Source organism: Geospiza fortis, unplaced genomic scaffold, assembly GCF_000277835.1.
Source record: "Geospiza fortis unplaced genomic scaffold, GeoFor_1.0 scaffold112, whole genome shotgun sequence".
NCBI classification, from domain to species: Eukaryota; Metazoa; Chordata; class Aves; order Passeriformes; family Thraupidae; genus Geospiza; species Geospiza fortis.
The window spans coordinates 6,884,800-6,897,944 of NW_005054298.1; the positions used below are offsets into that span (position 1 = coordinate 6,884,800).

The following is a 13,145-nucleotide window of genomic DNA, read 5'->3' on the forward strand; positions in this document are numbered from 1 at the left end:
TGCTGGGATTGACAGGTCTGTGCACCAGTAAACAAACTGCAGCCCAGGTGATTTCAGTACCCTGAGCCGTTTGAGTGTCTGCATAAAAATCTGTCCCCGACTAGATATGGTGCCAAGTTTTTAGAGGGATCTATATGAAACTGTTCCAGTCCCTGAGCAGAGATGGACACACAGAATCTGCCAAAAAAATATTCATCCAACCAGAAAGAGTCAAGAGGATTTTATACAGGAAAAAAGATTTGAAGAAATTCAGTGGTTAAGGAAATGTTCATTTTACTTTGTAATTCACCTTAACTGATCCTGTATGTGAACCAAAACCCCCGAGACAAGAAATGTGTGCAAAAGATATAAACCTGTGAAATGGTGGGACAAATAGTTTCTCCTCCTCTGGTAAAATGAAATACCAGCTACTTGGGAAAACAATCCATGTGCCAAATCTGTAAATATGCTCTACCTCTTTTTATGCTTTGGCTATAATTAATGTAAGAACCTTTAAAAATTCCTATCTGATACTTACACTTGTTATAGCAACATATTTAATTCCAGAGCTATATCCTTTAGCAGATTCTTTTACTTCATTCAAATTACTAATCTTTTAGATTCTCTCTGAAAGTCTTTCCTCCCTCACTCCCCATGCATGCTTAACCTAATTAACTATAAATGAGAAAAAATGCTATTCACATAAAAAGAAAATGTTAACCTATAAATTATCCAGTGCTCCCTCCCGAGGCTGGCAACGCCTCTCGCAGAAAAGCTCAAATGTTGGTGCAGTATGCTTGGCTTCCTATCCAGTTCCTGCCACCCAAAATCATTTTATACAACACATTACTCTGCCATTTTGTACATCTGGCAACATTTACTGATACTAAGTCCTCTCCCGTGTTTTCAAGATTACACGAAGGAGGATTTCTAGGATGATTAATTGGAGAGAGAAAATCATCCCTTTATATTTCAAGGAACATTTGCAGAAGACTAATGGTCACTTATGGAAATATGGCCTCTTTATACCCATTAATGTCTTCCAGTGCTCCCTGTGGGTCACACAATTAACCACTCCTTTGTGTTTCTTTGCTGCCATCATCCAAAATCCTCTTAGTTGTTGTCATCCATTGAAAATCTTCTGCTTTACCATGGCCAGATCAAAAGCACACTCAGGTTTGTGGGACTGGAGCCATCTAAAAGACTTTATACATTTCTCCTCAAAATACATTTTTTTTCCAGAGGTTATCAACTGCATTTTGCCAATGCCAATTTGATCCTGACAACCATTTCCAAATGTATTTGTAAATCCAAATAAAAAGTAGAGAGAGACAGTCCTTCATTTTCTAATTCTATTCCCATGCTTTTGTGATTTTATTCATCCCACTCTCCAGTGGTGATGGGAAGGGTTTTGCTGTGCCTGGCACAATATAATCCTGATCCAGAGTTAGAGCTCCAAAGCACTGTTGTACCTTATGGCTATTGTCACTAGTGTTGCCATTATTTGGAATTATAACAGTTCCAATGACACCTGACATAAACAGATCCCTGTCCAGTGAACCTGTTGCCAGGTACCAGGTCACATCTTGGGCACCACCAGGGAGGCTGGGCCCAAGTGAAGGCTGGCACTAGGCACATATGAGGGAAATGAGCTTTCCATCACATTTTCTGTAGCTCCCTGTCACTGCAGGGCTCTGGGTCAGTGTCCCAAGGGCATTAATAGGCCCTGATGGCCCAGGGATGGTGTCACACAATGTGTTGCCCAGTTTTTTCCCTTTGAGAGCAGACTGACCTGCCTCTTGCCAGGACCTTTGCGTGCCTCTGTTTTGGAGCTGCCATCTCACCAAGCTCGTGGTTTAATTTGCCAACAACCTCTCCAGAGAGGCAGAGGATTTACAGCTGGCAGCCAACACCAGGGATGGGAATCTGCTGACAGCTGGGCTTTGTTACAGCTTCCTTTGCTACCCCTATAACCTCTTCCAGGTATTTTATGAAGTGAAAAATATAAACACTGGGGTTTTTTGCCCTTGATATCAAAAAACACAAACCCAAGTATTGAAGAAAATGAGAGAGAAAAAAGAGAAATGAGGGCAACACTGATAAAACCAGGGAGAAATGCTAGATCAAAATACTGTAGGTTGAAAAAAAGACAAATGGCTTATCTGTTCATTCCCAATTCCCTGAAATTGTCTCCAGTTTGATGGTGCTTGATCACAAGCTGAGAAGAGACGGGCCTTCCAGCTGTGAGGAGACAGCCTCAGACCAGAACAGGAAAGAGAAGCATAACCTACTTGCCATTCCTGAATACAGTGAAAGAAAATTTCAGGAACAAACTGCTGGCATTTGCTTTAGCTTCCTGCATAGCAAAATCAAGACAGATTTAATGAGTATGTGTGCATTATATGGAGCAGGAAGCACTGTCACCATTACATAAATTAGTTGAAATTTTTATACGAACACAATTCCGCTAAAATATTCTTATTAAAGGTGCATGTAAAATTCAGGAGAATATAAAGCCATCTAATCTCTTCTTACTTTACCATTGCTTCAGGATGATTTACAGCAGTTTAGCAGAGAATTACAAAAGCCACCCATGTACATTCAGTCACATTTTTACCCTGATTTTCCTGCAGGAAGCCACATGTTTTTTTCTGTGGTCACTCCAAAGACTAAACCAGCACCTCAGCACCTTGCAGACAGACCCCCACCACACCTATCCCCCCTGCTCTCTCCCCACAGTCTCACCACCCTTAACACCCAAATTTTGTGTCCCTGAGCTCCTCTGGTGCCATTCCCTGTCTCCTGTTTCCCATCAGAGGCTGAGCCCATTCCTCCAAGCCTCTCCAGGGAACAGCAGCCACTCCTGCCTTTTCCACAAACCCCTCATTCCAGTGCCTGCACAAACCCCATTGCTTCCTTTCCTCTTCACTGCCAGGAATCCCTTTCATCAATGGGTTTGCAGCACTACAATTGCTAAGAATTTTAGTTAATTGGTACTAATTCTAGTTAAGAGTAACTAGAGGCTCATTCACAGCGGGGAGGGAGGGCTGAAGGGGGAGAAATATAATTCAGTATGCTTTCAACTCTGTACACACACTTAGCTGAGCAGGGTTAATAAGAGCATCAGCCTGGTTCCTGAGCACACAAGAGGTAAATAGAAGCCATTTTTCATGTTTTATTCTGCAGGCACAGATTCACCATGGCCCCTTTTACAAGTGAGGTAAATGAGTCATAGAAAAAGCAAGTAGCTTGACCAAGGCCTTGCAGTAAGACATTGGCAACACAGAGAGCACTGCAGGAACTACTTTCCAGCCCACTTGGTCCTCATGGGAACACAGTCTTGCTTTATTTTTACTATCATTATCCCTGTGTAGCAGCTAGGATCGGAAATTTTAGGTTAAGCTGTGGCACAGCTGCACAATTGAATTTGAATTAATTGATCTTTAATCTCTGATTAGGTAAACACAGCAAGAAGAACATATCTGAGGAAAGAAAACTTCTATCAGGAATGAAATTATTGCTTGAGAGGCTAACATCCTGCATCAGTTTACAGTGGCATTCACATTGTCTGAAGAATCTCTTTGCCCAGGATTTTTCTCCTGGGAAGCTAAGAAACCTCAGACAAAAACATGGGCAAAGGGATTTTTCAGAGAATGTGAATGCCACAGTTTACAACTGATAAGATTCAGTATACAGTTGTGGAAAAATATTAGAAAATCTATTAGGAGACACTTAGGTGAATATTGTGTTCCAACCTTTAAAATCCAGGCTGTGCCTTAAGATTGTAACTATCTTTTTGCTCCAGAACAAAAAAAAAAATTAAATAAATAAAAATTGAAAGGCACAACTATTAAGCAAGGATAAAGGTTGAGTCATAAGCAAATGTCATGTTATAGATTTACCTACCAACAGGAAGGCAGCAGGGTTCAGGTCAGAGGTTAATGAAAGACATCCAAAGGACATTTGGTGATTATGTGAGAGCATGAGTTTAATAGGGCACGGGGACGACAGACACTGACAGAAGATTTATTCCAGAGGTGATGACACCGCTCCGAATAGTGCTGATAAAAAGAGCCCCAATATGGGCCTGAACAGAATGATGAATGGTGCACAGGGCTGCTCACACTTCTCATTATAAGCTCCTTCACTCATGGTGGCACTTAGCAGCGTTTATTTACTGGGGTTTGATGGTACTGAGCAGAAGCACAGTATATCTAATACTTTAAATGTAGGCTTGCCATATAAAAATGAAACAAGAGATAAGATTAGACCACTGAATAATTGCCCAGCTTTCCTGCAGAGATTATATTCACCAGTGCTAACATTATTTTTTTCCTAATGTTCTAGTGTAGGAACAGCTCAAGTGAATTAATTTTCCAAGGCAGAAGGTCAAAGGAAAGTAACTGATAAGCATTGTGCCTGCTATAGAATATCACTTTACAATATTCTCGCCTTCTCATTTATCAGATAAAGAGGAAGAGATAATATAATAAAGGTATATAAACATATTTTTTGTCACGACAAATTTAGTTTTAGTTGTCCCGAATGCTATTTTTCCTTGTGGCTCTTAGTAGGAAGAGGATCAGAGAAGTCAGCCAAAAATGTCAAAATAAAACAAAAAAAAAACCCACAAAAAACCAACAACAAACCTTAGGGCCAAACCCAAGGAAAACTGAGACCTGATAAATAACATGCACTGCACCAAGAAACTCCTTTTCAGACTGTTATATATTTATCAAACCACTGGAGTGTGAATTTATGAATAAGTCTTATCATCTTTCAGGCAGCAGGCACAATAAAAATTAGAACCACAGAAAATTGTGGGTATTACGAGAGGTTATTTCTATCAGCTCATGTGTATCTGCAGATGGGAATGTCACAGAAGGAAGTTCTGTACATCTCTGCACTCAACACCTTCACCCAGAGACACAGCAGCACTGCATGATCTCATAGTTCACATTCAGCTGCACATGCAGCAACATAAACAAATTCTAAATAAATAAACAACTAAATAAATTCTAAATAAATAAATAACTCAACCAAGAGGTCTTGTGAAGAGTGTATGTAATTTTAAGAAGTGGAGAGCTGTAACATTCTGAGCATCCAGTATCAGTCCTGTCCAAGACGGTTCATTTAACTACCTCGCCTGTGCTGCCATCATTGCTGCTTCCCAATGCATCTCTATTTTGCACCATATCCATCTCATAGTGCCTGAATATGTGATAAACAGGAAAAAAACAACCCTACCTGCATTTCAGAAAGAAAGAAATATGTCCTGGTTACCTCGAAAATCACACAGTGGGTATCTAATACCTGAAGGGCATCTGAAGGTCCAGGAGATCCCCCAGAGTAAGGGGCTCCAGAAAACCAGATGTACTTCAGGCAAAAGTTGCTGAAGTGTCACATCTGGTTAATGGAGAGAGGAATTACAGTCACTTACACCTCTGCTTGACTAGGAAGGGTGAAAAAAGAAAAAGAAATGTAAATATCACCATATCCCTGTGCAGCACATGAGACCTGTGCACTGTGTGAGCCAAAAGGGAACACGAGAGGTGCTGGCTTTGTACCAGGCTCTGCAACGTGGCAAACTCCAACCTGAGAGGAAGAAACCTCTTTTGTTACCAATCCAGGTATTCCACCAACTCACACCACTGATACAAGTCACAGACTGGAATTTCTCAGTCATCTCTTTCATCTATGCCCAGAGCAGATGGACATATATATCTTTTTGTGCTTTTAAAGAACCTCCATCAGTTTTCCAATGTTTTCCAAGTACTGCAGAATAATAAATTTGCCAAAAATACATGTAACCAACATTTCTCAATAGCAGGTTGTTTATTAATCTTCAACACCTGGAAACCTATTTTTGCTAATTTTTTTAATCACTAAAAATAAACAGAAATGTATCCACAAGGCCATTAAAATACAGTGTGTGTGTGCAGGCTACATTCAGATACATGAACACTGATGAAAAGGCAGGAGGCAGAATGGTTTTCCTTTAAAGCTTTCTAGTAATCAGTGACACTGTCATTCAGCATGTTTTATTGTCCACCTCAACCAAATGAACAGAACAGTCTAAGGGAAGCCACAGTGTTTCTGGGCAGACAATGTATTTGTTAGTGAGGCAGACAATAAAATGTTAGTAAAGCATCTGAAGTGGCTCTACACCAAATAAGGATGAGATTTCTTATTTATGAATAAGAAAAAAAAAACCCTTGAATGACACTCATTATTTATTATGCAGAAAAAGAGACAGCCAGGATGACTGAAATGCTGCCTACAGAGCAAACAGAAAATGTATCAGTTTTCCAGCACAGCCACAAGAGACTAAGTTTCCTTTGAAGATATAAGATGTAACATCACTGCTGGTTCTGAAGTTAAGATCACTTTTTCTGAAGCAGCAGAAGTGGCAAAACATTACTCATTTTGGCCCATGTTCTGGTTACAAGCATGTAAAACTACTTTTAAAGCCTCTAATAATATATAGCTAAAATCTTATAACTGGAATAAAACACGATCTTTATTCTGCTGCACCAGAAATGCTGGAAAATGATCTAAAAGTCCAGAAATTCTATAAGCAGCTTACTCTCAAAAAGACTGGTGCATGAAATTCCCTTTTTAAAAATAATACATTTGGCAACTGACACATGGCTTTGAATTTATTTGGAATGGATCTTCATAAGACTCTAAGGATACACACATGAGAAGCTGGTGCTCTTTCCCAAAGTAATTATGTTATCTGGAGTCCAGTATCTGCCCTGCAAATCTAAACTCAAAATAAACTAAAAGTATCAGATATTCTAATCTTCCAGGTTTGGATCAAATCTCCAGAAGAACTGGTTTCTAATTGTAGGTATATGCATGTATATATGTGCATCTGTATGGACAATATTTTTAGTTTACCACTCTGTGAATTTAATTAATTTAGTTCTTGAAAAAGCTTTCTTCCAAGAAAGGCCAGAAAAGAAAGTACTGTGACAACAGCCATAAATCCACAGCAGAAGATCAGCAGGGTAAATAGCACAGGGCACAAGCTGTATTTAAAGTGTTTGTGCTCACTTTGAGTATGTGTGTTTATCTTTATGCAAGTCCTGGCCTGCTCAGAGTACTTCAATTCCTGGGTAATGGAAAGACCATCAAAACCTGAATCTCATCATCTTGTTTCATAAATGAATCACTCAAGCAAAAAGAAGAAAACAACTTACCAAAAAAAGCCACTAAGAACAATCCAAACACAAACACAATACTGAGATTTTGTCTCGGCAACATGAAGGCCAAATTCTTCACTGGGGTAAATTTACAATGCCAGCAGAAATTCACATTCAAAATGTGTAGTGTAGGAGTAAAGGGCTAAGACAAAACCCAGGAGCCACTTTAAGCTGGTCATAGTTCAGTGTTCCACATCAGCAGCACAGCTGGGAACGTATTTTTCATTACCTCTGAAGTCCTGTGTACTTTAGTTCAACTTGTGTGCGATAATTCTACTAAAAGAGGTAAGAGTTTAGAAAATTACCTTTCTCATTAAACCTTCTTAAGCCTTCCTCATTAAAGCTTAAAAATATGGGGAAGAGAATATAACTGATGGTGTTAACAGATCCATTTGCCATCACATTAAAATATAAGTTTAGAAGGTTCATACCCCATGTTCTGGTAGTAACATCAAATGTTACACAACATGGCTAAGCCCCTGCTTTCATCAGAAAAGGTCAAGTTTAAGCAGTAGCTCAGAAATCCAGGGCAGCCCAACAATTCTCTGCTGACACCAACCAGTGGGTCATTATAGAATAAAGAGACAATTCTTTATCTTTTCACAGCGATTATAGCAAAGTGGTAATATAATTATGAAATAGGAAAAGGCCTGAGAACTCTACAATCCAATTCCACTCATATTATACTCCCATACAATCACAGAATGGTTTGGGTTGGAAAGGACCTTAAAGATCATCCCGTTCCAACCCCCCTGCCACTGGACCAGGTTGCTCAGAGCTGCAGCCAGCCCGGACCAGTTGTTCTCATCTTCCTTCTCTACTACATGGCTCTCCAGTGTTGCCTCTGTGACCTTGAGACTTAAAAAAAAAATAAAATTATATATAATAATGCTGACTCAGACAATTATTAATTCTCCTTGTCTTTGTATAGCTTCAGGGAGACTCACAGAGTTGATTACTGGTTACTGCTCCATTTATCCCGGTGTTCCTTGCACAATCCAGTTGCCCAGCACCAGACGTTTTTTTTTTTTCTTGCCAGGCTGGCTGTGGCTGCATGCCATGTGCTCCAAGTGTTCCCAGGACAGCTCAGGCTCCTGCTGAGAGTGCCTGTCCTGCACCCTTCCTCCTGCTCTGGGCCTGGATGGAGGCACTGGCTGAGCCAGCTCCCGGTGTGCTGCACTTGCAGGAGATCACAGCACAGCTCCAGTGCAGGAATTTCTGGCTGCTCTGGTGCAAAATAACCAGGAGGGGCCAAAAGAGTGTCATGGATTTAGGGTGAGATTCCAGGGCACTGTGCTGCTGCCCCCTCTCCTTTATCAGGCTCTGACAGCCCACTAGTAATGGCATCAGATGGGATGTTTTATTGTCTGAAATTGGAGAGATTCTGGGACTAATTGTGCAGCCACAGGGTGTGCAATGCTGTTCCAGATGCCCTGGAGTGTCCCTCCCCGTCCCCAGCCCAGCCTCAGCAATGGTCTTGCAGGTGTGGATGTCACATTCCCAGCTCCATGCAGGTGTCCTGGATGCTTTAAAGTATTTCTAGGACAGACCATGAATCCTGTGTTTAGGCACCTGCATCTCTTACTGACTGTCAAAAGCAACTCCAGCTGATGGAATATATTTCATTAAAACTGCTTTTAATGGAAAACTGTGTTTCCAAGTGAGCTCTTGGTTCCTTCACTTTTGCATTTGCATCTTGTGCTTTCTGAGGGAAGGTCAAATTTGTGAAGAAGCTGAATGCTGCAAAATGGAAATATTTGTTGGAAATGAGAACTTGTGATATTTGAATTGTCACTGTAAATTTGCAGATTTCCATTGGCTAAGAGGAATAGACATTTTTCAAACTGCTCTGTAATGTGTCCTTCCCAGCACTGTCAATGCCAACAGTGATTGCTGTCTGACAGAAGTGCCTGAGACTGCTGCAACACAAACATTCCTCAACACTGACCCAGATAACCTGGGCTATTGAGCAAATTACACAGGATAACATCATTATCTACTTATTCTGAGGCCTAAAAGTTAGATGTCTATAAAGTTTGGCACCTTTTCCATCTGCAACAGGTGAAGGAAAGAAACAGGCCTCTCCAGAACACAATTTTTAAACTTAAAATAGATGCATTAAATGAGCACAATGATCACCCTCTGTGTGTGCTATTTCTTTCTACCACCTGCAGAGGAATCTGTTGCACTCTCTGGACTTTAAATCTGCAGGAGTAGAAACTGTTCATAGGATATCCTGAGTTGGAAGGGACCCACAAGGATCATCAAGTCCAACTCCTGGGCCTGCACAGCAGCACCCCAAGATGTGTGCCTGAGAAATTCACACTCTGCCTTCATACACTGAAGGGCAAAACAGGGGGGGTTATTGCCCTATCTCACAATAATTTAAAACGGATTGTTGATATTTTTGTAGGCCTAAGTATAAAGTCTGTATCTCTACAAATATGGTGCCAATTGAAATAAATTCAGTCAACAGTATTGCCAAATGCAGTTGTCACTGTGACTGCCTGCTAATGACTACACAGAAAGCCTTGGGATCCTGGGCAGAAGCTTTCAAGTGCAGTTCCTAGATCTTCTTCCTTGTGGATCTGAGATGCCACAAAGGGAATGAAGGAGAAGGAGAGGGAAAAGAAGGGAGGGAGGAAGGCAGGAAGGAAGAGAATCTACGAGAGATTCATGGATAGAGAAACTGTGAACCTCCAAACTTATTTAAGTTAATTTTCATTCTAACTTCAATGACACATATTTAAAATACTTTCCACCAAGCCCAGAAAAAAAATTAACTTCTTGTGCAAGTCTGCTTTTGTTCTAGATTGCAGTTTTTCTGTTTGCATTTCTTATGCCATTTTCCTCATGCACTCAGCCATCCATTTTTAGCTTGATTCGACATGAATTTCCTCCCTGCCCTTTTTTATATGTACTTACTCAACTGCACTGACCTTATTTTGACTTTTAGCAAGTGACACACTTATGACAGATGCACGCACTCACAGGACTAGAATGCATTCATGTACATTCCCTGTGTACCTTCAGGCTCCACACTGGCCTTGCTTCTCACCAGAAGCCACCACCAAAAAATTACCACTGAAAAAAATACAGCCCACTGAAGATCAGTGTCCCAGCTATTTAGTCTGTCCCTTGAACCTAGATGTTGCCTGATGCTTATATAAAAATATGGTAGAAAGTCTTTAATTTCTAAATTCCACATTTGGATGCATTCTAACATGATGATGATTACCTTGCATTTTCAGTATTTAGTTTAAATGTCACAGTCCTTCAATGCTCCAGCTGTTTGTGGCTCTTTGGCACGTGTTGCAATGAGGTTATCTTGGCAAATTTCTGCCTGGGCTGGACTCCATATCTCAGAAACCACGGCTGTGGCTGGCAGTGTTTAGTCCCCAGGTGACAATTTCAGCAAGTGCTGAATGAATGTGGAAACCAGATCAGGGCTGAGCCACGCTGGCAGAGTGACACAGGGAAACCCAGGCTGCATTCGTCCATGCAGCACCTTTCAGCACATAAATAAGGGACTTTAGCCCCTGGAGCTGACAACCCAGAGTCTTTTGCAAGTGGCTAAATAAATAAACAAAAATGCCTTTGATAGCTGCCCTAAAACTGCATATCCTGTTGCTGACCTGAGATAAGCACAAGCCCTTTTCATATGTGAGAACGCATGTGATCCGATGGCTTCACACTGCTGCTGTCTCTTCTCCCCTTCCTCTCCAAAATGCCAACACTACTGGAAAATCAATTTTATAGAACTTGTGCACTGCTTGCTGCGCTGCTGCCAAGACCCCAGAGTAGTTCACAGCACGCTGCTCTTTGTGCCTAACAAGCTCCTGTGCTGCAGGATTTGTCAGCCCCACTGCTCTCTGCCCATGACCCAGCTGTGTGCTAACCTGGGTGGCTGCTGCACCTCCTGCTGCAGATAAAAAACCACAAAACAGCATCCTCAGCTAGTGAGATAAGGCATTTCTGGAAAACATGCCCAGTTCTATTATTCTTTATTTATGACAGCCCTCCAGAAGGCTTCTGTATGGATGGAGAACTTCCAAGAAGGCTTTGGAAGAGATTTATATTCCTGAAGAGTATTTAGAACTTACAGCATCTCTTTTTTTTTTTTTTTTTTTTTTTTTACAATCCTAGCTAAAGGCCCATGATAACAGCAGTACTTGATATAGTTGTCTGCAAAGTGGAATGAGGGAGGGACAGGAATTCTTTGTTGCAAAACTGCTGCTGGTCACTGGCCATGCTTCAGCACAGCTCACAAGCAGGCTTCTGCAGAAGGGCTGTCATAGATATTTAGGATCTGCAGACTGTGCTTGAAGAGCTCTATGGACATTCATTCATGCACCTGACATAATGCAAACCTGGCCTAATCTTTGGGAACAAGGCTCACACACAGATGGTTTTCTTACAAAGAGTGCACTCTGTGGCTGCCTCACTGCTGGACACAGCAAAGGCCTTGGGAAAGAACAAAAACTTGGACCTGATGTTGTCCTTTATTTATATAAATTTTGGAAGCCCTACCAGGAATCAGCTCAGACTTCTACAGAAGATTTTCTCTTGCCATACAGATAGGCTTTTCTCAAGTTACACGTGATACAGGTTCAGAAACACCTGATATTTTATCATGGATCACCACACAAAGACTTAGGTTATGTTTTTTCTACCTACTCTCTTATTTTCTTTTTCACTTTCTCACCCACCCATCCATATATCCATGAATCCATTGCCTTACTATTCCTTTATCCTGCTGTGGACACATCTCCAGTCAACCCAGCTGGCCTTGGCTCACTCAAAGTGTCTGCGGCAGCTCTGAAGGCCTTTACAAAGTACAGCTTTTAAAAAGCCACAGTGAGGGACAGGAGAGAAATCCCACTTTTTCTATAGGTATGTGGCTGCTTTAGGCTCCTCTGCTTTGTATGAACTTCCCTGAGTTTTTCACTGTCAAATTTATTATATCCAGAGCAACACTGATGTCCCAAAACTAAATTCAGAATGTTCTGTACTATCTTGTTCTGCAGCCAGTGCAATCAAACAACTCTGTGCTGCTTTCCAAGAGATGATTCTCCCATGATGTTTCATAGTAATTCCAGTCAATTCAGAGCAAGTGCTATTTCTCTTCAGGTCATATCTCTACCTTCTTTCTCTGTAAAAATATTTGACAATACATTTATTTTGGCAAAATCCAATTCAGATAATTTTTTGTATGATTTTCCCTCATGCTTCTCCCATTTTCATGCAATAGGATATTGTGCCCTCTGAGATAATCAGATGGATGTAGGGACAGAGACTTCAGCTGCTGTGAGTTGGCAATGCCATGAAGTCCTTGGAGTTGCAGTGATTTATACCAACACTGGTTATTTATTTTCTCACATATTAGTTTTAATACGCCTCTATTAATATGGGTAATATTTGTCATATGGTCACCTTTTTTTTGGTAGGAATTAAGATCTTGTGATTTTATAAACACAGCAGTAGGCCTGACTGCAACTAATCCAAATTTATTGATACACAAGTCATTACCTGGCTGTATTTACAAGTGTCTGGAGAAGGAAAGATCCAGCAATCACTGACGGTCTCCATCTACTTATGCCATACATTCCTCTCTACAGCACATACTTCATGTTTCCAAAGTTTCTGATTTCAGGCTTTCTGGTGGTCCTGGTCTTTAAGGCAGAAATAAATAAGGGACTTTGTTCTTCTTCATGTATATGGCTGGCCAAAGGCATTTATCTAGCGTTAAGGAAAGATATTTTATTTGATTAAAAAAACCTTTTGTCTTTCTTGATCCAGAATTTGGCATTCAAGTATAGCAAAATAACCACCTAAACCACAGACAGGGCAGGCAGCTCAGCAGAATTACTGAGAATAAAAAGACTTTGTTTCTGTATGACAAAAGCCAAAGTTGAACGATTTGAAAATTCATTTATTGCTCATCTAAACCACAACAGG

General features: G+C 40.8%; 1 protein-coding gene across 1 annotated transcript in view; it reads right to left on the minus strand.

Annotated features, from left to right (window-relative positions):
• CCDC93 (coiled-coil domain containing 93) overlaps positions 1 to 12,776 on the minus strand; it is a 64,847-nt gene extending 52,071 nt beyond the window's left edge. The window contains exon 1 of the mRNA XM_014306344.1: positions 12,717 to 12,776. Within this exon, the coding sequence (XP_014161819.1) occupies positions 12,717 to 12,776 (60 nt within the window). The remainder of the gene's footprint in view (positions 1 to 12,716) is intronic.
• Positions 12,777 to 13,145: the final 369 nt, after the last annotated feature.